Genomic DNA, 25,874 nt, shown 5'->3' with positions numbered 1-25,874 from the left:
CGTTCTAGATTTAAACTCAGACGTCCGTGCGGATATTTTTTTATTTTATAAATATATTTTATATTATTACAAATGTTTTAGATATATAACTTTCATTTTAGTGTTATATATTCTGTAACTCTATAATATTATTGTTTATATTACATATTCAACATTATCAATACATAGTGATTTTTTTGGTACATATTACTTTGGTATTAATTTTTATTACTTACTAATATATTTCCAAGTTATGTACGGTAAAATAACAATCCGAAATAATCAAATAGAGAACCTCCTTCAAAATATTTGTTTTATTTAAATTTATACATTTTGCATATAATACATTTTTAAAATTTATTTATTTATATTATAGAAAATAAATATGTTTAAGATAATTTATATTTACATGTTGTGTTTAAAAATATATTTCAACTCATATCATTTTAGTATTTAACGGAAATTATAGTAAAAACACTGTTTTGTTTAATAATATAGTCCTATTATTTTAGTAAATTTTATACATAGTAGCATCTATCATATTATTTTATTAAATTTTATTGATATATGATATTTTACAACATATATAATTTGTTTTTTCGTGATGCATTTCAAAAAGTTATTCCTTATTATCTATGATTTCATCTTTTGTAAAATTTGAAATATTTTCATTGAGTTTGAATATTTATTTCAAAATTTTATAATTTTTTCAAGAAAACTTTGGAAAATTATATAACTATTTTTGAGTTTGGAAGATTAGAAGAATTTTAATTTCTTTTGTTTACTACATTAATATATTATTTTATAAAAATATTTAAACTTTTGGTAATATTTTCTAAAATTTCTGAACATATTTTGTTATGACAAATAAAAATAAAAATAAATTTATAAATTTTATTTGTCATTAATATTTTAAATGAATTATTAAAATTTCATAGTTTTTAATAACATATTTTTAAATTAGTATATGAACTAAAGGTTATTATATACTATTATATTTTTGTATATAAACATTTTAAACAATATATTGTTGAGAGTTATAAAATAAATAAAAAGATAATATATAGTTGTAGACATAAGAGTTTAACCTAAGTTAATAAATTTTTTTTTGTAAAATATATTATATAGTTTATGAATTTTAACCCATTTTAATGATGAGTAATAATTTATTTGAAATGAAACAATTAAAAAATAAAATTTGTTGATTTACCTATTTAATATAATTGTTTTGTCAGATTTAGTTCATATATCATTTCTAATTTTATATAATACAAAATATAATTATATAATTTATAAAAAATAATATATATTTATTTTTATTTTCTTGTCTTATAATAAAATTTAGTTAACACTGATTTATAATAATATTATTTTACTAATTACGAAATTAACTAATGTGTTATTTATAAAAATATTTAAATATTTAAATAAGATTATTAGATTCTTTCTTAACAGATTTTATTATAATTAAAAAATCAAATTTATAGTTAGTTTATTATTAATCTAAATAATCAAATATGTCATATTCACTAATTCTTTAAGTGATCTTACTATGATTTATTAATAGTAGATAAAAATAGGAGCTTAAATTAATAGATTAGATATGATGAAAAAAGTTTATCAGAATATTAAAGGTTCAAGAAACATTCAATCTGACATTAACTGGAGAACTTCCAAGTAAAAGAAAACAAAACACACACACACACAAGAATAACCAAATAGATATGTGTGTATATATCTTTTATTTGCTGAGAATTTACAAACACATTCAGTCTGACATTATTTAATTTAATTTGGGTAAGCTTTCCGTTAGGTCACTATCAAAGGCGACATCCCTCAGCAATAGCCTGATACATTAATGTTAAAGAAGATTTTGAAAAATAAAAACCACATAAATAATGAAAACGGAGCTAAGCTGGACAGTTATTTGATTATTAATATATTCCATTCATTTTTTTTTAATATAAATCGTTTTAGAATCGTGTACATAAATTAAAAAATTACTAATTTTTTATATTTTCTAAACAAAAACATTATTAATTATTTGCTTAACCACAAATCAGCCGATGATAAAATAAAAGATATATTATTATTAGTCATATAACATTAAGTGTTAATAAATTTTATATAGAAAACTAAAAAAAATCATATAATTTAGAACATAATTTTTTTTGCAAAACGACTTATATTAAAAAAACGGAAGGAGTACATCTCTACAAAATTGTGCTCATATATGGCATAATTTATGAACACAGCTTTCTTAAATGTGAGTATTTATTTAAGTATTTTATTATTGTATCTTTGTATAGTTCACAATTTTGATTCGTTTCTAGAGCATTTGGAGCCTGAGTAGTTAAATTAATCTTTAAAATCTTGAATTACATGATCTTAACCTAATTTTTATATTCTCATCCCATGAATGGTTACGGATGATTGGTTGAAACTTGAAACTATGGTTTTTGGCTTTCAATTTTAATTTTAGCTGTAGATTTTTTTGGATGTATATCAATAGTGGTAGCTTATAAAAAGAGAGAATTAAAAATCATACTGTATTATTAGATACAGAGAAAACAAAAAAAAAAGGCAAAAAAAAAATTATTACAAAAAACTGTAAAATATTTTATAAGCAATATTTTTTTAAAAAAATATTTATTTTGATTTTACTGTCAATTAGTGATGAATAATATTAAATTTTATAAAAATAAAATTGTCTAATTTTTATATATTGAAAAATTAAATATCAATAAATAAAAAAAATTATGGAAGTTTCATTGATTACTGTGGTTAAAATTCTAACAAGATTATTAAAGTTTCTTTACCAGTCACCTGTATTTAAGACATAAAGTCACTATTGATAATATCAGTTATAGAAAGTTATATGTGTTGATCCAAAATTAGTGCGCAAACAATATAAGCAGCTGATTATGATACACATATTGTGTGAAAAAGTTCCATTACATATATTTACTCTTTTATATACGTATATTTTGTTTATTTTAGCTTAGGGTCATTATTGGGATATTTGGAAATGCTTGGACAGGCATTATTGTCGACAATCATAGATTTTAAAATCACTATTGTAAAATTATATTCTTATGTGAGCTTATTGTATTCTTTAGATTAAAGGTTGTTACGAACTGAAGAATTACAAAATCCGAAAGATTTAATTTAGGGAAAATTTGGAGAAATACTTTTACATGAGATTATATTTTGAAAACTACACTATCTTTTTATTTCTTTGAAAACTACATTTATTCATAAGTGTAATTACTAAATTGACCAAATTTAATGTTTATATTATATAACATTTAATTTACTATTTTAATTTAAAGCAGAAAAATGTGGTTAAAAAAATAAAACAATTTTTCAAAAATAAAATACAACAACAAAAGAAATGGAACCCATAGAGGAAAATATAAGAAGCAAATGGTGCATTGATGTACATTTTCTTTTTCTACTACAATTTGTTATTTACAGTATTTTTTTCTTCTTTGACTAGATTCTAGAGAAGAAATGATGTTTTATGATCTTTGTAAATCTAGAGCACGTAATAAATCTAGCCGTTATAATTTCTTAACATACTTTTTCACTGTTCTTAGCAAATGTGTGTGGTTCAACCCATTTATCCCTCAATGCCGTAAGGATACCAAGAATGAACAACACACACAATTTTTTTTTTAATTTCAAAACGTTTATTTACCAGAAAACACATATAATAATATTTTCCAAGTTTAATTTTTAGTTATATACTTTCTAAATTAATAGTATGATTATAAAAAATTACAAATTAAAACAAGGATAAAAACGTCTTATTACATGTTACAAAGTCTAGTTTTCAAAAAGAAAAAAAACAAGTGTATTTTTCAAATTACAAATCACAAATAAGGTATTTTTCAAATTATCCCATTTAATTTATACTCATCAAGCATTAATTTGTTTCTATGAACTTTTAAATTATAACACGAAGCAAGATTCAAATAACTAGAGTAGTGGGGAGCCTCTTTTTTTTTTTGAACAACCAACTTCCATTCATCTAACAAAAAAAATTAAAATCAAAATTAAGCTTAAAAAACATACAAAAGTGTTAAATTGCCTGAAATTTGCAAAGACATTCACTCTGACACTTTCAACTCTATTTGATCAGCTTTTCGTTAAATTGGTCATCAACCACACAGTCCTCAATCAGTAGAGGTCTATGATCACAACTTTCATTGAAATACAAAGAACGAGTTTACTTGAAAGATCCAAAAAAGGATGACTAAAATTTAAGTTTTTAGTTTTCCGATTGAGAAATAATGGAGGAAATTCTGGGAAGAAATCAAAACAACTATTAGAGCGTCACTTCAGGGCGGTTTTATGATTCTGTCCTGCCAACTTCGCAGTTACTACTCAACCTTCTACCTAGTGGCACAGAATTTAACGTACACATCTGCGCATATTTTTTAGGGTATGAACGACAACCGGTTTCTAAAGGTTAAAATCTATGTTCGGAATTACACTATATGTGAATTGGACGGTCAATCGGCAAATAAAATTGGAGATTAATTGATGATGAATTAGAAATTGATTTTTTAAATATTTATTGTGTATGTACATATAAATATTTCAATTGTGTAACATTTAGATGGTCAGACTTAGATATTGCTACTATATAATCCGAGTTCATGTCTCATACTGTTCAATGTAGGCTTTAATTTTTTTTCTTAAGTAAAAAGAAAAATCATCTTTTAATTATCATTTTTTCATGTTACTTTCCTTATTAAAAACCAGCCATTTTCCATTGATTTCATTCTTTTAAATCATTTTTGATCCAAATCTATCAAACTCTAATAGATCTAAAAGATACAACTAGGATAAACTGGTTTAAAAAAATTATTGGATCAAAAACAAGAGGTTGCAAAAAAATTCGATTAAGTGATCGATTAGAAGCAACTCTTCATGGTGGCGGTGCAGCCAGTCCTCTGCACACATTATCGTCGACTTCGACGATCGTGTCACCCAGGGCGAAGCCACTTTATGAGAAGTTGTGGCAACTGCACCATATTTATATTGATATCCACAATTCTATAGACAAAAACATTGCAACTTGAGTGGATTAAATGGCAAATTCAGCCTATGCACCCACACATAATATTCTGAGTTCAAATCTCTCACATACATTCTTTTAAGTTTATTACCAATAATACACCCATTCAATATGTTCTCTAGATTCTCCACTGGTCTCACCCGATTTTTTTGACATGGTCAATAAAACTTAGTGTAAAAGAAAAGCTTACACAGTATTTATGATCGATAACAAACTACAGTTTTAATTAATAAAATACTCGTAAAGATTAAAAACAAATATTAAAAGTCAAATATATTTATAAAGATTCAAATCCTTTCTTAAATATTAACAGAGAAATTACATATATATATATAAAGCAAATCATAAACCTAATTCAAATAATAAGAAAGAAGTCTCGAGCTGAAGACTTAGATAAGAAATGCAAAATGACTACATAAATGGGTATGATAAACAACATTCCCCGCTTTACCTTGTGCTCCAAAGCCATCACAGCTACAGATGAACCGAGAATGAATGATTCTTAGTATAAAGGCCAAAACAATTGTGTGAAAAAAAACTAAATCAAATAAAATAGAGAAAAAAAACTATCTGACGCAGAAAAATCATCAATATTATTACAAGGAAAGAAAAATTAAGAAAAACAGGTGGAAACGTTGTGAAAGGATTAATTGAAGGTTAAGTGTAATGTGTAAACACTACAAGAAAACATCGGGATACTGAGGGAAAAAATCGTCGGTATGTCGTCGGAATAACGTTATTCCGAGGATATACCGACGAAAAAAGTCCTCGGAAATAACTCCTCGGAAATTCATAATTCCTCGGAATTCCGTCGGAATTTTCCGACGGAATTCCGAGGAAACAAAATTCCGAGGAAACTCCGAGGACACAATGTTCGTCGGAAGGTTCCTCGGAAAATACCGAAGGAATTCCGATGGTCCAATCCTCGGAAGTTTCGACGAAATATTTCTCGGAATGTTTATCGGAAAATTCCGAGGGAAGAAAGTTCCTCGGAAAATTCCGAGGAACATTTGTTCCTCGGAAAATTCCGAGGAACTTTCTTCCCTCGGAATTTTCCGAGGGAGTTGAGTTTCTCGGAAAATTCCGAGGAACCCTTTCCCTCAGAAAATTCCGAGGAACTTAAAGTTCGTCGGAATTTACCGAGGGATAAAAGTTCCTCGGAATTATCCGAGGACCTCCATTCCCTCGGAATTTTGAAAAAATTTATTTTTTTTAAAAATTTATTTTTTTTAAAAATTTATTTTTTTAAAAAATTATTTTTTTAAAAAAAAATTAAAATTTTTAAAATTTAAAATTAAAATTGAATAAAACATAAAATAAAACATAGTAGATAATATTCAAATTTAAATAAAACATTCAGAGTTTTTGGAAAAAAAAAAACTACGGGTCTTGAATGTTCGGGAACGTCTCGTTCGGGTACATCCTCTTCATCATGTCCATCATCTGCTCGTTCAGCCTCTTCTGGGTCTCATAGCCCGCCTGTTGAGCTGCCATCTGAGCCTCCAACGCAGATATCCGATCATCCTTGTCCTTCAGCTGAGCCGTAAGAACTTCTGGATCAACATACGCATGTGGTGCAGAAGAAGGAGCAGCCGACCGGGAGCGACGACCCAAACCGACCAAACGTCCCTTTTTCTTTGGAACCGACTGAAATATAAATAACGAAGTTAAGATAATTTAAATTGATGATAAAATAAAAATCAAGAAATAATTAAATTGAACTTTTAAAAAAAAAACTTACCGATTCAACGATTTCGTTGATTCGAACCCGAGACAAGTTGGTCGAGGCCGTCGAATCGTCATCATCGGTTTGAAGCTGAGACACTTCGTCATACACCTGAGTCTGGACCAGGTCGACCACGTCCCTCACAAGACCATCATCAATCTGGCCGGTCTTCTTGTTGGTATACGCCTTTTCATAAGGGCGAGATCATCAACTGGGTGGCCTTCATTTTCTTCCGCCTTGAAAAAAAATAAATTAGACAAACATTAGAGATTTGAAAATGCAAAAAAAATAAAATTCTGAAACTTAAATAATTGAAGAAAAAGCGGTTGAGCTTACCATGCGATCCGCCAGAGTGGCAATAGATTGAGCACCCAAGTTATGCTTGTAGATGCCCTTTCCTTTACGGTCGCTCCTGCGGTTGTTGGAGTTGGTGGAAGAAGTTTCTTTCGTCTCTTCTTTATCCCAATGCGCACACAACTCCTTCCAGACCGTGCCGTTCATCGACTTTGGGACCTTTTAATTTAAAAAAAAAAAGTTTAATAATTTTAAAAATAGTTTAATAAATTAAAAATTGTTAATAAATTAAAAACTACCTTGTTTACTTCCCACTTCTTCTTCCACTCGTACATCTGCTTCCCATAGTTGTCCATAACTTTATGGACAAAATGGTGATAGATAGAGAGCGTATCATCGGCATTCCAGTTGAATTCTTGCTGAAATAGTTTAAAAATAGTTTTTAAGCACAAAAATATAATAGTTTAAAAATTACAAAAATCGTCGTTTTAATAAATAAAAAATAGTTTAATAATTAAAAAAATATTTAAATAATTACAAAAATAAGTTTTAATAATATTTAAAATGTCTAATAAATATATAAATTAGTTTAATAATTACAAAAATAAGTTTTAATAATATTTAAAATGTCTAATAAATATAGAAAATAGTTTAATAATTACAAAAAATAGTTTTAATAATATAAAAAATATAATTTAAAAATTAGAATACTTACCGCAAACTGCTGAAACCACAGATGCTGCTTCTCGACAGGGAAGTGAGTGAAAGTCGGATGTCCGCTGTCGAGGGCCGAGTACATCATACGGTTGATCCATGCGCTGATCCCGTTCCCGGATCGGTTGAACCTAACAAAAAAAATAAATTATTAATAAAAAAATAGTTTAAAAATAAAAAATAGTTTAAAAAATAAAAGTTTAAATTACCATGTTTGACCATGTCCATGTGGATACTCAGTGAGATAGGGAAGATGGTCACGACCGGGCTGTCGAACCAACTCCGCAACCCTCATCACTCCCAGAGGACCAGGTGCAGCAGCGGGACCAGGAGCGGGTGCAGCAGCGGGAGAGGGAGCAGCAGGAGCGAGTAATGGAGAGGGAGATGTTTGGTATGAGCTGTGGGGCGAAACGGAATCCTGAACATGGCTGGAAGAACCCCGAGACTGGCTCCCCATACCACCCCGGCTACGACGCTGGCGAGGCCGGATCTGATCATCATTAGACCTGTAAATTAAAAAAAAACATATTTAAAAATTAGTTCTAATAATTTTAATTAAAAAAAACAGTTTAAATTAAAAATAGTTTAAAAACATAGTTTTTAATCACAAAAATATAAATAGTTTAATAATTAAAAATGTTTTATAGATTTTAAAAATGTTTAATAAATTTATAAATGATTTTTAATCTTAAAAAAAGTTTTAATAAATAAAAAATAGTTTAAAAATTTTAAAAATGTTTAATAAATATATAAATTTATATTTTACATATAAAATACAAAAAAAATGTTTTTAAATATTATATAAATGATTTTTAATCTTAAAAAAGTTTTATAGATTTTAAAATGTTTAATAAATTTATAAATGATTTTTAATCTTAAAAAAAGTTTTAATAAATAAAAAATAGTTTAAAAATTTTAAAAATGTTTAATAAATATATAAATTTATATTTTACATATAAAATACAAAAAAAATGTTTTTAAATATTATATAAATGATTTTTAATCTTAAAAAAAGTTTTATAGATTTTAAAAATGTTTAATAAATTTATAAATGAATTTAAAATGCAAAAATAGATTTTATATACAAAAAACGTTTTCAATATATATATATAATTTCAAATTCGATTTTTATAACCACAAAATTGATAAAAACTAAAAAAAAATTCAAATCAAGTGAAATACATAATCAAACTCCATTTTACACAAATCTACCATTCACCCTAACAAAATCTATAAATCTCATTCCAAAATCATCAAATCTACTTAAAAACCATACAAATCTAACCTAAAAGAGTGGGATAGGGTTCTTACATGATTATGGGGGAGGATTAGGGGAGAATCGCCGGAAAAACGGGAGAGAGAACGGTGGAATCGCCGGAAATCGCCGGAATCGCGAGAGGAGATGTGCAGCGGCGCGGAGAGAAAGAGAGAAATGGGGAAGAAGATCGGGCTCGCCCTAATCTTATGAGGCGTCCGACGGAAACTATCCGTCGGAATTTCCTCGGAAATATTTTATACTTCCGTCGGAATTTCCTCGGAATTCTATGATTCAATTTTCCCGAAATATTTGGCGGCTTCGTTTACCCGGTTAAATGAAAATATTCCGACGAACCCAGTTTCCTCGGAATACCCTCGGTAATCTCCGAGGAAATTCTGAGGAACCAGGGTTTGGGGTTTTAAAACATCGATTATTTTCGCCGTATTTCATTTCTTATACAATTATAATGCATACCATTGAGGATTCTTTGTATAGATGATCATAAACCATGAAATAACACAATTTCAAAAATAATTCTAAGTATTCCCTTTACCGTTTATTAAAGTGTATAAGTGTTTCTCTTACGTTGTGTGGTTTTCGTTCATGCAATCGTAAAAGTGTTTGTTATTGGATAAAACACCAAAGTTCATAGTTCCAAACATCATAATCTGGTTATGACACTTAATGAAGGTTATATACGTGTTATTCAATCCGTAAAACGTTGTTTTCGATTTAAAACCCCCAGTTCCTCGGATTTTCCTCGGAATATACCGAGGAGATTCCGAGGAAATCCTTATGTTCGTCGGAATTTCCTCGGAATATACCGAGGAGATTCCGAGGAAAAAGAATCTATAATCAAATCCCCATCTCCTCGGAATTTCCTCGGTATTTTCCGAGGAAATTCCGACAAACATAAATAGTTCCTCGGAATTTCCTCGGAATTTTCCGACGGAATTCCGAGGAACTTGGGGTTTTCAATCGAGAAGATCTATTCCGAGGAAATTCCGAGGAAAACCTATCTGTCCTCGGAATTTCCTCGAAATTTTCCTTTAAAAAAAAAAAAAAAAAAGGTCGAGGCTAGTCTTCTTCCGAGTCGTCATCACCAGATGAATTTGAATCTGGATCTTGGTGAAACTCTCCAATCACTGGTTCATCCTCTTCGTGAACGGCGGCTTCTTCTCCGAAGTCAGTTAAATCGACTACAAGGCCAACTCCACCTAAATCTTCTGCTGCACTTAAGTTGCCGGATGTGCTTGGTTGTAGTGGGTCTTCCAGCTCAGAACTTCCCTGAACTCAGCCTCTCGGGTTGAGTCTTGTAACAGTAACCCATGGATCATCTCTGTTCCTTACCCGGGGGTACTTGATATAACAAACCTGATCGGCCTGAGAAGCAAGAATGAAAGGATCATAATATTGCAGCTTCCGTCTTGAATTTACTGATGTAACACCAAATGCATCTGTTCTCACACCTCGATCTGGAGTGTTGTCGTGCCAGTCACAATAGAAAACAGTACAGCGCAATCCAACCATGCCCAAATACTTGATTTCCAAAATCTCATTTATGTGTCCGTAGTATACATCATCTCCTGATGCAGAACAAACACCAGCATCGTAAGTCGTACTCGAACGTCTCCTCTTCTGAGTTGTGAATGCATATCCTCGAGTACAAAATCTCGGATATGACTTCACAACAAAGTTTGGTCCAACGACCATCTCGCGTATCCAATCGTCAAATGTTTCACCTCTGGCCAAACCATCACTCACATAGGTAAACATCCATCCACCAAATTCTCTCTGCTTCATTTCTTCTAGTTCGTCCTCTGTGGCGTATCTATATTCTAACCGCTTTTCTGCCATGAAAATCCTTTCATATTGAAGAACATCTTCGCAGTTGGTGAGTAAATATGTTTGCAAATGACTGCGCTCCTGATCAGTAAGTCGACGGTCTTTTGGTTTTCCGCTAAGTCGTCCAACGTCTGTGAAAATGTCTGGAACCTTCCAATGATATGTTGCCCGTTCGCCTCTATCATCATGCCGAGCAGGTCTTCTGTTTTTGGTCTGAACTTCTGCTGGAAAGTAGTACTCGGCAAAGTTTGAAGTTTCTTCATTGATCATCTGTGCGACTATAGACCCTTCCACCCTACTTAAATTTTTCACCATCTTCTTCAAATGGAACATATACCGCTCATACAGATACATCCATCTATACTGCACAGGACCACCAAGCTCCAATTCTCTTACCAGGTGAATAACAAGATGCTCCATAACATCAAAAAATGAGGGAGGAAATATCTTCTCAAGGTTGCACTGAATCACAGCTATGTTAGTCTTCAAATTTTCAATACCTTCAAGAGTCACTGATCTTGTGCATAAATCGCGGAAGAAACCACTTATCCCTGCAATTGCTTCATGAACATTTCGTGGTAATAGTTCCTTGAAGGCAAACGGAAGGAGACGCTGCATCATTACATGGCAATCATGGCTTTTCAAGCCAGTAAACTTTCCTTCCTTTCTGTCGATACAGTTACGCAAATTAGATGCGTAACCGTCTGGAAATTCCACATCGTTTGAAATCCAATCAAAGAACGCATCCTTTCCCGCTGCATCAAGTCGGTATATGGGAAAAGGAGCCCTACCACTCTCATCAACATGAAGTTCTGAACGAGCACATATATCGACTAAATCCAGTCTTGACTTCAAATTATCCTTTGTTTTACCTTGAACATTAAGGATCGTGTTCATCAGGTTGTCAAAAAAGTTCTTCTCGATATGCATGACATCTAAATTATGCCTTAGTAGATGATCCTCCCAGTATGGCAGATCCCAAAAAATACTTTTTTTGTGCCAGTTATGTAGGTTTCCAACACCATCTACCGGAAAATGCTCATGTCCACCGACGTCTGGCGTTCTTTCTGCACCAAAATCTCTAAGTTGTGTCTTCAAATCTTTCCCACGAATTTCCGGAGGTGGACTGTCAAACACCCTCTTGTTCTTCGTAAACAAATTCCTACTTCTACGATATGGATGATCTGGTGGTAGAAATCTCCTGTGACAGTCAAACCAACACGTTTTCCTTCCGTGTTTTAGTTGGAAAGCATCAGTGTTATCTTGACAATATGGACATGATAGCCTTCCATGCGTTGTCCATCCAGATAACATACCATATGCTGGAAAATCACTTATTGTCCACATTAGTACTGCCCGCATTTGAAAGTTTTCTTTATACGAAACATCGTATGTTTCAGCACCTTGAGTCCATAGTTGTTGCAACTCATATATTAGTGGCTGAAGAAACACATCAAGTGATCTCTTAGGATGCTCTGGTCCGGGAACGAGAATCGAGAGGAACAAAAACTCTCGTCGCAAGCACAAGTTTGGGGGTAGGTTGTATGGTGTAAGAATGACTGGCCATAGAGAATACTGTCTTCCACTCTTGCCAAACGGGCTGAAACCATCAGTACATAATCCAAGGTAGACATTTCTTCTCTCATACGCAAAGTCGGGATACTTTGATTGGAAATGCTTCCACGCTTTTGCATCTGAAGGATGTCTGATCTCACCATCTGTTGAGTGCTCCGCATGCCATCTCATTGGTTGCGCTGTGCGTTCAGACAGATACAGCCTCTGCAACCTTTCCGTCAAAGGCAAATACCACATCCTTTTATATGGTACTGGAATTCTTCCACTCGTATCTTTATAACGAGGCTTCCCACAAAATTTGCATGAAACCCGCTGTTCATCCGCCCTCCAATAAATCATGCAGTTGTCTCTGCATACATCTATTACCTGATACGATAAACCAAGACCAGCTACGAGTTTCTGAACCTCGTAGTATGAGCCAGGAGCTACATTATCTTCAGGTAGAATACCTTTTACATAATCAGCAATCGCATCCACACAGTCTTCAGCCAAATTATAATCCGTCTTAATGCCCATCAATCTTGTAGCAGATGATAAAGCTGAATGACCATCTCTGCAACCTTCGTACAATGGTTGCTTTCCAGCATCCAACATATCATAAAATCTCCTAGCTTCGGCATTGGGTAAATCTTCCCCTCTAAAATGATCATTTACCATCTGCTCAGTACCTACACCGTAATCTACATCCGTTCTAATTGGATCTTCTAATCTAACCGCTGGCTGAGGTTCGCTAGTACTACCAAGTTCATAATCAGTTTCTCCATGATGATACCAAATTTTGTAACTTCGTGTAAACCCACTCAAATATAAATGAGTCCAAACATCCCATTCTTTAATAACTTTTTTATTTTTACAATTAGAGCAAGGACATCTTAACATACCTGTTTTTGCTTCCGGTTGTCGGTGAACTAACCCCATGAATTCGGTTATACCTTGTTGGTATTCTTCCGTAAGCAATCTCGTGTTCGGATCCAAATGAGGTCGATCGATCCAAGAACGAAAATAATTGGAAGAAGACATGTTTTTTATGAATCAAATTCGTGTGTAAAGAAAGTGAGAGGGAGGATGAAGATATGGTGTGAATGAAGAGGAAGAGGGGTGCTTGTATTTATAGGTGAAATCCTGCCGACGGTCCGAGGAAATTCCGACGGAATTCCGATGCAAACGGCTAGTTCGTCGGAATTTCCTCGGAATTTTTAAAATCCCCCAACGGCTCTCCAACGGCTCTCTAACGTCTATAATATTTCCTCGGAATTCATCGGTTTTTTCCGAGGAATACTAGTTTCCTCGGTATTCCGTCGGAATATTCCGACGAAATGTGTTTTCCTCGGAATTCCGTCGGAATATTCCGACGGAATTCCGAGGAAGCAAAATTTTGTATTTCCTCGGAATTGCCTCGGAAATGCCTCGGTATATTCCGAGGAATTCATTTTCCGTCGGACCGTCCGTCAGAATACCGCTGTTTTCTTGTAGTGAAATCAGCTGTACAATTGAAGTGGAGTATAAGAAAGGAAAATAAAAGATGTAAGAAGAGTTATCAAGTAGAGTGGTGGTTATCAACAATATAAGCATAAAGGAGGTGATTCCAGACATCAGGAACTCCAGGCAAACACCAATGTATACAATCTGAGTAACTACTTGGATCCAAATCTTCCTTCAACTGCTCCCATTGTTTTCTGTATATCGAAGGGTGACCGTCTTTTCTATACTCCGATAGTTGCGTAATGTTTATCATATGCATGTTCAGTCCTCGCCTTTTTAGCCCGTCAAGTACATTTTCTACAACTCTCATCATCTTTGGATCCGACCCTCTTCCATTATATCCTTCTTTATCTATTAAACTTGTTTCTCCGTAACAGTTCTGATTAGTTTTGCCTCCCCATTCTTCAGCCCTACATACATGTTTTTCATTTGAACATGTTTACCACACAATACCAATATAACAATCTCAACTTTTCAAAACAAGAGTAAAAAATTAAAATACCGATCTATGCGAACATGAAATTATGATCAAAAAGGCATTATGATGGATATATTGAAAAAGTACCGAGTACCTTTCATGGGTGGGAGACATGGACATGAAGAAAAGTTTGGTACGGTTGGAGTTAACGTGAACTTCTAACCACTGAGATAATGTTTGCAAAGCCATCTCATAAACTCTCACCATCTCCACTTCTTTGTATATTCCATCTAACTTCTCAAACGACCCCCACCTATTATTTATTTGTTTAGTATCTTATCCATATATATTGACAGATATATAGATAATCATTGAGTTTAACTATATATAGTAAAGAAACTTACAGTGTCTTGATATGAGGCATCCTCCACCATAAATAAGAGTTTAAGACAATGATATCAGATTCCGTCCAATGCCTCGCATGTCTCTCTATCGATTGGATCCGAACTATCCGTTCGGGTAACCTGTGGTTTGTTGGATCGTCCGAGTTGGATTCCACCAGCAAGGGAGCCCAATAAAAATCTATTGTAGCATTATATTCCTGATTATTTATTCATAAAGACGGTCTTGGATTATTTGGTGATCCATTTATAAACTTTACGTTCAACATATATATCTGATGAAATGATAGAAACTATAGGCTTGATTTTCTCTACGTATTTAAGATTTTCTTGATAAATAATTTTTCAGTAGGGAATTATGTACAAATGCATTTATAATTTGCGTGTGGATTTTTTTGGAGGACTTACTAGAGATTTGAAGCTGATGAGGTTAGAGCCATTGTTGTGCATATGCATCAACTTTGGGTTTTTAATGACAGAACTAGCCATACACACAACGGATACCCATTGGCCTCTGTTCAAGGAGTCTCCTACGTACACCATCCTCTTATTTCTTAGACTCTCCAGCAACTTCGTCGCATTAAACCTTTTTTACGTTCATTAAATCGTTTTTTCTTAGTCAAACATACATGAAAGATTTAAATGGTAATAACCATGGTATCAAATTTTTAACAAAGCTTAATTGTTATTTTCGAAAAACAACCCTTAATTTTCTTAATTGTAATATTTCTATCTCAGTTAATTTAACAAATTCGTTATTACCGAATAATAACGGACGAGAGGGATGAATTGGCTGACCAAAAAAACTAGCATGTGCTCAAAGGTCGAAACCACTTGAATTCACCTTTTTTTTTTGCTTTGCTGAGGACTAAAATGGTACTATTACCAACAAAAATGTAGGGAAAGTATTATTTCTCTTCTCTTATATAAGCTAGTCCTTATCAATTGACTGATAATTATATAGTTACGGTGCAAAGGACTTTTTGTAAAATACATGATACAACCAAATATTCAATTAAATATTTATATGAGATCATTCCAACCGTTTATTTAGAAAATGAATACATAAATAAGAAAAAGAAGAAGAAAAAATGTTAGATGAATGATGTCAGTTCATTTCCCTAAATTACTAGACAAAGAAAAACTTCTTCTGTTATCAGCGGAAAAGTGTATTATCAGCGGAGATAATGTAAGATGTTTATATGAATTGCAATGTTTATATGAATTGCATAAATAATGCAACTTGTTTATGCGAATTGCCATAAACAAAGATGTAAAATTTGAAGTGAAAACGATAAAGAAAGAAATATAAACCTGGGAAGATTGCACGTGTGAGGTTGCCACCTCCAGAATTTGTAACTCGAATCTTGTCTTCCAAACTTTTCACAAGCCAGCTGATCAGACATGAACTTGCACTCTTCTTCTTTATAAATAGGGTTTGACTCATTATCAAATACCCATTTTCCTTCGAACAAATTACAGTCTCTACCGTCTTCGACGTTTGGAGCACCGTCGCTTTGAGGATGTTCCTTTGGTAAAACGTTTCGGGACAAAAACACAGTAGTGAATATTACTCCGGCTACAAGCACGGCGGAGAGAGTGTGAAAGCTCGCCCTGATTCCCAGCATCAACAGTTGTTGCTTTCCCATTGGGTGTGTGCTGTTAATGTTATAGTTATGATGTTTTGTTTTAGGTTATATTGATGTGTCCATCTCTAACTTGCCTTTGAACTTCAGCCTTCTTGAAGTGTTTTTGTAGTTTGGTGGCCAATCAAATTTCAGTAGCTGTAAGTTATGCCTATATACATATCTGGATGTTTTTCTTGGTATAATTCTAAAATTTGTGTTGGTAGTTTCTCAAGCAATGCCCACTTGCGAGAAAATCAATGCCAGGAAAAACATCCAGATGTATATGTAGGTAAATTTCTTTGTCAAGTCCCCAAGAAAATCAATACCAAGAAAAACATCCAGATGTATATAATAATTTTTAAAGTGGGGAAATTTCTTTGCCAACTCTCCAAGACAACTTTGAAGGCTTAATTAAAGTGAGCTTGAGATTTAAATTCGCATACTTACTAAGTTACTGTGCTTTAGGGTCCCTGATTAGTAATGACTTTAGTTTTATGCTTTGACTTTACAGTTATATATGGCTGTAGAGAGATTTTGGCTTTAAAGGTTTTAACTGTTACTTTAGAAAAATTTAAAAGCTTGATTGGCATCAAAAGTTTTAGAAGTCGTGACTGTTATTATAAATATATATTATGATTCATTTTCAAAATCTATTACATATTTATTGCAATCTACTTTTTATTTATTCAAGTTCATAAAATATATTGGGTAGTTTAAAACAAGAAATCAATCAAAATTTATCAACAACATATTTTATTTATTGATTGTATAACTAAAAATTGAAATCAACAATTTTTTAAATTTTTTTAAAATAAGATTAAAATTTATTAACTAAAACCAAAATATTATTAACGACTTCCACTTTAGGTCTGTGGCTTTAAAATTTTGGATGCAGAGATTTTGGTTTTAAAAACTATAGTGTCACTTTAAGTATTTGTAAATGTTTGATTGGTATCAAAAAAATTAGAAGTTCTGACTATTAAAAAATTATGCTAAATTTATATATGTGAAAAAATATAATAACATATTTGCAATTATTGCATACATGTGATAATCAATATTTTTTATTAAAATAAACTTTTTGAGCAAATTATTAAAATCAATTTATCAAGAAAAAGTTTTGGGTTATATATCTCATTAACAATTTGATTGTTGTTTTGGGCTATGAGTAAACTTAAGAAATTAATTTGCGTCCCTCTCTAGCATCACCAAATATATTTTTTAATGAAAAAAATGGATATTTAGCTAAAGAAATTAGAGAGCAGTTGTGTACTAATGAATTTATTTATGGAACATAAATTGATGTAGACATGCTCTTTAATTTTTCTAGGAAAATAAAAAGAAAAAGAGTTTAGTTCTATTTTTCACAGTTCTCTAAAGTCATGAAAAGGTAGAAGAGGCTGTGAAGACTTTAAGGTTCCCATTGTTTTAGATTTTGACTTTAGAATTATAGATATAGAGAATTTGGCTGTTAGTTTAAGTCTTATTAAAATCAATTTGGTAGTTAAAATTGTAGAAGTTTGAATAATATTTAAAATGTAAAATTATACTACTATTAAAAAATTAAATATATATGATTGTAAAAATACTACAATATGGATCTCAAATGAACAAGAAAAAAAACAATGATCAATTTGTCAATCTTAAGTTTTAATGAAATTGTTACAAACTTACATAAAAGATTTAGGTATGAAAGGCAGAAAATATGTTTTTTGAGAAAAAATAAAAAGAAGAAAAAAAGTTGTAAAAGTCACGTAATGTTAGCTTTAGGAAAAACAACACAAAAGAGAACATAAATTTATTGTGACTTTAAAGATTTTAGGCTGATTAATTTTTAAAAAAAAACACGGTTGGTAAAAAAGAAGTTTTAGAGACTTTTTAATTTCACAGAGCCTTTAAAGCCGTAAAGCCATTCGCACCCTAAGTCACAAAATTTTAAGAAAAGCCTGATTGGAGAAAAATTAACTTTAATGACGGTTAAGTCCTCTAAAATCTCAACAGTCCTTCTCCACAAGTAGGATTCTAAATTAAGTTACAATAATGGAACGGGGTCTATTGGCCCCTAGCCCAATGCGTTGCTAATTCTAGTATATATTTTAAGCCTATAAAGAGTAAGATTATAATTTTAGACTAACTAAATTGGTGTTCATATTTATCTAGGACTTGCAAGCGTATAAACGGTCCTTACAAAAGATGGAGAGAGCTTTTGTATTGTAGCCGTCTGTTTCATGTCACGAGACTCACGACTCGAGTGTTCATTTGAATTCTCTTACGGGTCGCACCTGTCCTTAGTCCAGTCAGCGTTTTGTCATTCTTCCTATTGTCGTTTTCAGTTAAGTCATGAAAAACTTTCACATTATATAAATGAGTAGTCAACGAGTTTACTCTTTCATAAATAGTTTTTGGATGGAGCATTTGATCGAGCACAATTGGTGGGTCAAACAAGAATAAGCTGTTAAATTTTTATTATTTTAATGAGATGGTACTTCATTTTTGTTCTAGTTTGCATCTGCCTCGGTATTTAAGTGATCGATAAATAGATTAACGAGACTGCCCCTTGGCCATCTTATATGGGTGTTTCTAAGTTTTTTTTTTTTTTTGTAAACAAGGTGTTTCTAAGTTTTTCAAACTATTGCACCGTACTATAACATTTAAAATCAAATTTACTATCATCTATATATATTTCTTTGTCTAGACAAAAAATTCTGTTTTTCCTCTGGTATTCCTCAAATTTTTACTATATATTTAAGAGAATGCTACTTTAAAAGAATGCATTAGAGTGTAATATATTTCTATTATATAAATGTTCTATTTAAAAATAATTAACAAAATACGTTGAAAATAGTTTAATAGATAACCAAGAAAAATGTGCCAAAAAAACTTTATGGTACTATTTCTTAGGGCATTTTTATTTTATACTCAATTTTTTTTCTCCAAAATAGAGTAAAAGTGAATATGGAGTAAGTAATGCTCCAACCCAACTACATATCTCACTTCGTAATGAAATTTACTCCATAAATAGAATAATCTATTTTTTGTTTGTTCATCACTCCATTATGAAATAGAAAATGAAGAAGGGTTAGATCAATTTTATTTCATTTTTATTTTTACTCTATTTTAGAAGAAAAATGGAGTTTTATATTGGATATGCTCTTACGACAGTTTGGTGTGCTTGTTTGCTTTTTTTTTTGTTTTCATAATCCAAGAATATAGTCAGAGATGGTCATATCTTATATATGTAAGGATAAGGTAAAGTTGTTGACGTTTCCACGTAATACTCGTTGTCTTCAAGTTACCTCAAGATCCAATCCATTGCATATATGAATTGTTTTGCCTTTTTTTTCTAAACAAAATTGTTTTTCTGAATCAATACATCTACAATAAACTTCTAACCATATTCTCTAGAAAAGAAAAAAAACTTCTAACCTACGCTCCTAAATATTCCAGCGACATTCTTAATTCAAACATGAGCTACTCATCAAAATATACGGAAAAAGCATTTCAAACCAATACTAATTGTCATTCATATTAAACAAAATAACTAGTTTCTGTGATTAAATTATGCGGCTCTACACTTTTTTCCTTCCCCTGGATGCTTTAAAGTAGTTTCTCAAAAAGAAAAGAAAACAATTAGAAATATACTATAGAAAATGATCAACTTAATACATATATTGTAATGACTGATTAACAAATAAAAGATCTCACTTCTGCTTATATGTAAAATTCAAAAATAGATGGAAGGATGACTCATTTAGAAACTAAGAGCATCTTCAATTCATATATATATATATATATATATATATATTTATTTATTTATTTATTTCGACAATGGGGTTTATAAAATTTCCAACCCTTTTTATAGTTTTTATATTTCATCTAAAATAGAAGATTTTTAATATAGTCGTTGATTTGTACTAATATATGCATTTATAATAGAGTTATTCTATTTTTAGAAAGAAATATAGATGAATGCTAATTTTAACTTTAAGTATAGAAGCAAAAATAATTTTTTTTAATATTTTCACTAAAATTATAATAAATCTATTATACAGGATCTATTATACAGGCAAACATTATAGTAAAAATTCACTTTTATAATAGAATTTTTTTTAATACTGAAATAGGTTAGAGATAATATTAGAAGTAAATCTACTCCAATACATCTCTATTTAATCTTGTAAAATACAGATTATTAGTTTATTCTATAAATACAAAAATATATAGCATTTTTTATTTTCACTCTAACTTTAGAAAAAAACTATTTTACATTTAGTGTAAACTTAAATTCAATCATAGTGTTATGTACTCTATTTTAGAATAAAAACAAAAAAAAGTACATTGGAAATAGTCTAACAAAACAAATAATCTATTTTTTCTGTCACGAATAATCTTGGAATTTTGGTTTAAAATCTTAATATTCTTTAGGAATTTCTACATAATGTTTAGGACATCTCCAACGGTTTGCATCATTTTTTCTCTTAAATGATATCAAATAAAATAGTTTGTGTTTTACTTCAATGGTCTTCTCATTTTTCACTTTTAAATACAAATTTATCCATAAATTGTTTATTTTAACTATATATTCATTATAGACACAAATTTAGTTTCTAAAAGAATATAAAATGATTTATATAAAATTATAATTGTATTATGAAAGTTTTAATAATTTTGAAGCATAAACACAAATATCAATTCTTTTTAGATACAAAATGAAACTATAAAAGTTTAAGGATCAATTTTTAAATAAAAAGTATAACATGAAAATGAGACTGTGAATATTGTTTCCTCGGATTTGTGCCAATACTATTTATAAACTCATTTTTTTCTCTGAAAATGACACATCATTTGTTAATGTTTTCTCTCATTTTTTTATGTTTTATCTCAAAAAGAAATACCGTCCAAAATGGTATCAGAGCTACATTAAAAAGGGAATTAAGTGCGAATGATGATAGCCCCCACCTTAACCCAGACCCGGAAATAGTGTCAATGCCGTACGTCCATATTGGTGTTTCGCTTTAAGAACATCACCCGTATAGTAAAATGCTGGAAAGTACTGATCTTTTTGCAACTTGTTAATTATATTCCTTCGGTAAACCGTTGTGAATTATATTAATTTATTCATATTCGATTCTTTTTTTTGTTAGGGTATATTAACTTCGGTCTTTTAGCCGGAGTTCTTAACTTATAATTTGATATTTTTTTGTTTTTTTCTGTTTTTTTTTTATATTTTCATCTAAAAGACGACTCTTATATTTTTTATTTAAAAAACGGTTTTCAATTTTTTTTAGTTAAAATATAAAAAAAAAATTAAGAATCGTCTTTCAACTGAAATTAAAAATCTCAATTAAAAAACTGGAATTAACGATGGTCTTACGTGTTTTCCTTCTCTTGACCGATAGGAAACTTGGGGAGAGGTCCAATCAATGTATAGAGGAAACGGTAGCGCGAAGGATCCCAAAAGCATAATTTATTTGAAAAAACAAAACTAAATGCAAATCACAATTAATATGTTTTGCCCAACTTGCAACACATTCATCTACCCCACTCCCACTTGCACTGCCAATTTTTTCCCATTCATTATACTTTTACACCTTTCGCGGCCACATTAAGTATGCATCTTATGATTTGTAAGCTATGCTATATTTGTCGATATTAGACGACCACAAGAAACAGTAAATGAAAGTATGAAACCACATATGCTACAACGTATCCATTATATCGGTGCTTTGCAATGACGTATTCGTTTCGCTAGCTGTTTGTTTGTGTTGTTTACAATATCGATTTAACTTTTATATAACTAAGAAATCTCAAACTAAAGTCCAAACTTAGTTTTGCAATATGTAAAAGTAGAATACGAATATTTTAAAAAGATATGAATACGTTGAGAAGATATAAACATAGTTCTCAACCCATCATACATTTTTCAAGTACCATGTCATCATGATTTAAAGTTGTGGAACTTAATTATTACGTAGTGGCGAACTTTTATTATTGTATTACAGATATGCATAAAATACAACAATTTGAAGTTTGTAAACTTTGTGGATAGAAATATAAGACTTAAAGTTTGAGAACCACTTGAATATATAAAACAAATGAAATCAGTTTTAATTATTTATAATCGTAGAGATCACTTGGAACCCCAATGAAACATATCGTGACTCTCGTGATGTAACAGGACATGCAACTTGCTCTCTTCTCTATTCTAGATTGCTTATATTATTATAAATTTAATATTGTATGGCTCAGTTGGGAAGAATCAGAAAGCAAGGAGGTGGAAATAAACAATCTGCAACTTGGATTCCTTTTTATTAAGTGGAAAAGAAGAACAGCTTGGCTTTGTGTGGTTATCTCATTCAACTCATTGTCCACTTGCAAATTTTTTTATTTCATCACCATGTTCAAAACATATTTTATTTCATCAACATGTTCATCTTCAATATAAAAAATATGTGCATGTATATATTATGTTCATTTTAATTTTTTACCCTAACTTTAAGCCTAAACGAAGGCAACAAATTTCGTATATCACTAGTTTTTATTATCTGTGGGTGGTGAAAGCTGGAATAGGGTTATCAGAATCGGTTATTTATGGATATTAAATACAAAAATAACATAAGATTATGATCATAACAGATTAAATTACTAATGCATTCTCCTCTTTTTTCACACAATAAGCCGGAAAACATAGATCACACGACGGCTTAAAAACAAGAAAACGACGCCGGATCAAAACGATACTACTCAGACAACAAAACACTCATTACATGGACGTCTTCTTCTTCCCTTCCACCGCAGAACTCTCAGCTATTTTAGCAAGAGACTGAAGATTGCACCGTACTATAACGTCAACGAAGTCGCAAGTTTCTTCTTTAGTGTTCCCGGGAGGCACGTCAACGACGTAAGACTCAACAACCACGGTTCCACAGATCGGAGAAGAGTGAAGAGTCGTGACGGACCGGTAGTTAGACAGCCGGTGGTCTCCACCAACGACGCTGAAACTAATAACATGACGTTCGTCGTCTAGGATATCGAGACGTTCGGTGGAGCTCGCGGCGGGGAGGCCAGAAACGACGTGGACTTGACGGAGGCTACCAACGTTTCCACCGTCTCCGCCTATGACGTTGCAGCTTTTGAGGAAGTGTTTGTAAGCTTGCGGGTTGTCGAAGCGTCGGACGACGGACCATACGGCAGAAATAGGGGCGGAGATCTCTTGGATCACGGCGGAGCAGCACTGGTTAGGACCAACCTCGTGCGTGTGGAAACTAGCTGCGGCTGTGTCGCGTGAGAGAGAAGGGAAACGTTTTTGAAAAGAAGCGATCATCATCGGGACCTGGACGGAGTCTCCGTCTGTCACAGCGGAGGAAGGGCGGTGTACGGCGAGCATGTTGATGTGAGTTACGTTGACGACGTTCTTGTTTTATAAAATCTTGATATAGTTCGGTCTTTTGTTATCTTTATTTAGGGTTAAGAGGAAGTGGAGGTTTGAAGAGAAAGATGTTAAAGGGAGAAGAAGATGTGTGTATATAAAAAAGGAGGAAGAAGATCAACTTTACAGCGACTTGCGAGAAAAGTTTGGTTGTGTCTTTCGGTTTGAGAGAGACAGTTTTAAATGCAGAGTTCATGTGAGTATGCGAGTGGTGATAACGAAAAACAAAAAGGCAAGTTGATCTTTGTTAATTTACCTATATGCCCCTGTATGGTTTTGTTGACTTGAATTTCTGGAATAGAAATCGGATACGCGGAAACAAAATCATATGGATAAAAGTGAAGTTTTTCAAAAAATTAGCAACCGGTTACATTGAAAGCATATATCCAATAAATAAATATAAATATAAATATTTTTATATATATATATATAAACATAAAAACGATTTAATAAAACTTATGACTAAAAGTTTATGATTCAAAATGAAAAAATCACTTGTTCATTTTTAATAATTTTATTCCTTTAGTTGACTTCATATTTTAATTATAAAAATACTAACAGATTAAGCTTATAAAAAATATTATCAAATTGATTATTTTTAATAGTTCACAAATATCTGTCACAATATATTTGAATTTATATACAAGATCTATTACAAAAAATTATTATGCACAAAGATAATTTATAGTATTAATTTTGATATTTGCATATTTTGTATTCTCTCTATTTTAATACTATTAATTTTGAATTTTATATAAAATAAAATATAATATATATTTTTACTTAATCATGACATTGAATTTTTAAAATAGAAGTGTGATTCCTAAACGGAACCGTAAGCATCCAACGTGTTTTTAAAGAAGTATTTTTAGAAGCATATTGAAAGCCAGATTCCGAGAGCTTCTCCAAGCTTCTGATTCCGATTCGGTTTCGAAGCGGGAAGTAGACGTCTGGCAAAGCTTCCGTGCTACCTAATTCAAGTGATATTTATTTATATACAAATACCAATGGTTTTAACTAAAAAAAAATTAGAACATAATTTTCAACATGAAGTGATTATGTTAAAAAATTTAAAGTGATTTTACGGATTCGAGCTCTAATGTTAAAAATTAGAGCGGTTAAAGTCAAAATTATCCTTAGATTTATATGTTAAAGACAATTGATTATTAATTAATATTCAAACACTGATTTATAAGAGAATAAGGTAATTTTTATATATAGTGTGCTATTATCTGGAAATATTATTCTTATATTGTTTTTTAATAAGATATAAAGCAATTTATAATTATGTATTAATCAAAAATATCTGTATAAATATATTTTCAAAAATATTTCTAATATGTTAGTGTTTTTAAAATTTCAACAAAATAATAAGCATATATATTTTGATGAAAAACTTTGTCATATATAAATCATTTGATGTTTGACTTAAACTTTTTGAGAACGTAAATAATTACTTATCATACTTATTTTTGAATTAATAAGATATAAACTAAATATTTGTAAGAAAATTATTTCCGCACATGAAAGCAAAACTCTTAGTTTATAATGATTTACCTGTAGTTGTATATTAACATTGCAATACATAATTTAAGTTATATAATCGGTGCCGCTAGTCTAATTAGAATTCGTCCTAATGTTTTTATTGAAAGAGATGAAAAAGTGAAATTGATAGGAGATGATGCAGTAATCATGATCATGCGAGAAGGTAAGACATGGATTTGATAGAGTGAGAATTGTAGATGGATTTCTTCTCCATTTTAACTATTTGTTTCTTTATATCACAATGTGTTTCGTCCATCTTTATTTGTTTGATTTGTATATAGCTTACAACAGCTTCGCATTTGATTTCAATAACTATTTGCATCCTCTATAAATGTCAAGACTGTACCTTAGATATTGGTCGGTTCCTACACCTACGTTGTCAATATCTTGTTTTGAACCATATCTAAAGAGTTGTTCGTAGTTACACTCGTCTCTTGTTATAAATATATTAGAATAAATTAATTTTTTTATCACATATAGCATGATATTCATTT

The 25,874-nt window shown here is 31.1% G+C and overlaps 3 protein-coding genes across 3 annotated transcripts; all 3 read right to left on the bottom strand.

The window, feature by feature from the left end:
* Positions 1 to 1,799: 1,799 nt before the first annotated feature.
* Positions 1,800 to 9,418, bottom strand: LOC117132585. The gene is made up of 4 exons (XM_033287299.1): positions 9,111 to 9,418; positions 8,009 to 8,305; positions 7,837 to 7,930; positions 1,800 to 1,826 (listed from the first exon to the last, which is right to left on the bottom strand). Coding segments are annotated over exons 1-4 (420 nt in total). The 5' UTR covers positions 9,113 to 9,418.
* A 4,555-nt stretch (positions 9,419 to 13,973) lies between these two features.
* Positions 13,974 to 22,717, bottom strand: LOC103857773 (protein trichome birefringence-like 34). The gene is made up of 5 exons (XM_009134999.2): positions 16,093 to 22,717; positions 15,187 to 15,364; positions 14,782 to 14,978; positions 14,532 to 14,690; positions 13,974 to 14,369 (listed from the first exon to the last, which is right to left on the bottom strand). Exons 1-5 carry the CDS (start codon positions 16,425 to 16,427, stop codon positions 14,015 to 14,017), a joined length of 1,224 nt encoding a protein of 407 aa, XP_009133247.1. The 5' UTR covers positions 16,428 to 22,717; the 3' UTR covers positions 13,974 to 14,014.
* A 256-nt stretch (positions 22,718 to 22,973) lies between these two features.
* On the bottom strand, positions 22,974 to 24,332 carry LOC103857772 (abscisic acid receptor PYL4). Its single transcript, XM_009134998.3, has one exon. It carries the CDS (start codon positions 23,791 to 23,793, stop codon positions 23,170 to 23,172), a length of 624 nt encoding a protein of 207 aa, XP_009133246.1. The 5' UTR covers positions 23,794 to 24,332; the 3' UTR covers positions 22,974 to 23,169.
* Positions 24,333 to 25,874: the final 1,542 nt, after the last annotated feature.

Source organism: Brassica rapa, chromosome A03 (genome assembly GCF_000309985.2).
Source record: "Brassica rapa cultivar Chiifu-401-42 chromosome A03, CAAS_Brap_v3.01, whole genome shotgun sequence".
Lineage (NCBI taxonomy): Eukaryota > Viridiplantae > Streptophyta > Magnoliopsida > Brassicales > Brassicaceae > Brassica > Brassica rapa.
Note: the sequence above shows the minus strand (reverse complement) of the source record. Positions and strands in the feature narration are given on the sequence as shown.